The 2,181-nt window shown below is 52.6% G+C and overlaps 1 protein-coding gene across 1 annotated transcript; it reads right to left on the bottom strand.

Moving 5' to 3' along the window:
- Positions 1-352: 352 nt before the first annotated feature.
- On the bottom strand, positions 353-1,336 carry LOC103117490 (olfactory receptor 51G2-like). The gene has a single exon (XM_007527550.2). It carries the CDS (start codon positions 1,334-1,336, stop codon positions 383-385), a length of 954 nt encoding a protein of 317 aa, XP_007527612.1. The 3' UTR covers positions 353-382.
- Between the last annotated feature and the right edge of the window lie 845 nt (positions 1,337-2,181).

Below are 2,181 nucleotides of genomic sequence, written 5' to 3'. Positions count from 1 at the left end.
AATGAAATGGAAGTAGGGATGTCCAATAGGTGAACAGTCTGCACCCAGAGACGTACACCCCCCCCCATCAGTTACTGTGATGAACCCCGCCCCATATAAACAGAGGTCACTCATGGTGGCTCTAACACATAGGGCAACAAGGATTTGCCAAGGGAAAATTGTATCTGCTGCTCAAGGTCTCAGTCCCACATATTAAAAATATAGAGATTGATAGTTCCCCCACCCACCCCTACATACACACACACACAACACAACACATACAACACACACACAACGTAATACACAAAGGGCTCAACCTTAAGAGCTAAGTGATTCAGAAGCCCCAAGAAATCAGTTTTCCACCCCAAATCCAGGTTGCCTCCTAACTGACCCTCTAGCGGCTCTAGGACGTATCTACCCTCTTCTGCTGGAAGCGCTTGAGCAGCCCCTGGCGGATCTGCTTCGACCTGACGCAGTAGACGATGGGGTTCATGAAGGGCGGGACCAGAAAGTGCAGGTTGGCCATGAGCACGGCCAGAGCGGGGTAGCCCTGCTTCTCCACCCGGTGCAGCACAGACAGCCCCAGCTTGGGCAGGTAGAAGATGAGGACGATGCAGAGATGCGAGACGCACGTGTTGAGGGCCTTGAGTCGCTCGCCAGGCGAGGCGATGCTCAGCACGGTCTGCAGGATCAGGGTGTAGGACAGCATGATGAGGGACGAGTCCAGGCCCAGGGAGAGGAGGATGGAGACCAAGCCCACCAGGCTGTTGATCCTGATGTCTGAGCAGGCCAGGCCCACGAGGTCACAGTGCAGGCAGTAGCAGTGAGAGAGGACGCTGATCCGGGGGAAGAAGAGCCGTCGCAGGAGGATGGGCCCGGGGAGGTTGAGCAGGACAGCCCTGCCCAAGATGGCAGCCCCCATTTTGGCCATAGTGGAGTGAGTGAGAATGGTGGTGTAGTACAGAGGTTCCCGGATGGCCACGAACCGGTCGAAGGCCATGGCCAGCAGCACGCCGGACTCCACGTAGGTGAAGGCGTGGATGAAGAACATCTGAGCCGCGCAGAGGTCGAAAGGCAGCTCTCGAGCCCCCAGCCAGAAGAGCCTCACCATGGTGGGGAAGGTGGAGGCGCAGAGGCCCAGGTCAGAGGCTGCCAACATGGACAGGAAGATGTACATGGGTTCGTGCAGGGCCGAGTCTGTGCGGATCAGGAAGAGGATCATGCTGTTACCCAGGATGGAAACCACACAGATGAGGTTGATGGGGATCGAAACCCAGTGGTGAGAGGCTTCGAGTCCTGGGAAGCCCGTGAGCAGGAAGGTGGAATGGCCAGACGTGCTGGTGTTGCAGGAAGACATCGTGATTCCAGGAGGGGACTGTCCACCCTGTGAGGAAGGGACATTTATTCACCAAGTCCTTCTTCTAGAATCACCCCCAAGCCCTCGCTTAGTCCATGAAAGAAACTTCATTCCTCTGAGCTCCACTTCCTTCTATTGTCTGATGAATTTAATGATCTTTTTTAAGTTTTTGGTGTAATTTAATAATCTCTTTAAAGAGGTAATGAGCAAATTTCATGTTACTGCTTTGGCCACTCAGTCTCTATCTTCTGTTTGGCCCAAACTGCCTCCTTTGATCATAAAAGCTGTGCCCCAGAGCACCTCTAACATCTCTTCTCAGGACAAAGAAAAAGACTAGCACTCTGTTGTAATCTAGGTGAGAAACAGTTTAGTTTAGACTCCACTTGTCAATATCCTTAGGGGTACGTTTTCTAGTCTGGCATATAATCTATTAAATATACCAGAATGGACATGTTCAAACCATGTATTTTCAAGACCATCTTCAGAGGGCGAGAAGTGGCTTTCCCTCCAGTGTTACAATGAAGCCTCCACTTTCTGTATTTCTTCCTTGGAGATGCATTGGGGGCCCAAAATAGGTCTGTGTGGGTGTGTTCAGCAGTGACAAGTATCTTCCCTGTGCCGGCAAGTTGGCCTAGAGGAAGTGTCCGAGATGGACTCTCAGATGCTGTTACTTCTGTCACACTCCCCCCGACCTCGCCTCCCTGGCCACTTCCTGCCCACAATCTCAAGACTCGGCCTTGGAGGTGCCCCTGTGGCCATGAACTCAGAAGGAGCTTTCCTCTGACATCTTTCTCAGCTCTCTTACCATGAATGCGGTTGGGATGGCACCAGAGGGGTTGAAGTTC

The sequence above is a fragment of the Erinaceus europaeus genome, chromosome 17 (assembly GCF_950295315.1).
Source record: "Erinaceus europaeus chromosome 17, mEriEur2.1, whole genome shotgun sequence".
Classification (NCBI taxonomy): Eukaryota; Metazoa; Chordata; class Mammalia; order Eulipotyphla; family Erinaceidae; genus Erinaceus; species Erinaceus europaeus.
The sequence above is the reverse complement of the archived record's forward strand: the minus strand, read 5'-3'. Positions and strand labels throughout refer to the sequence as shown.

Bases quoted from the DNA above. Each gene is read 5' to 3' on its own strand.
- LOC103117490 (XM_007527550.2), bottom strand. From the start codon at position 1,336: ATGTCTTCCTGCAACACCAGCACGTCTGGCCATTCCACCTTCCTGCTC.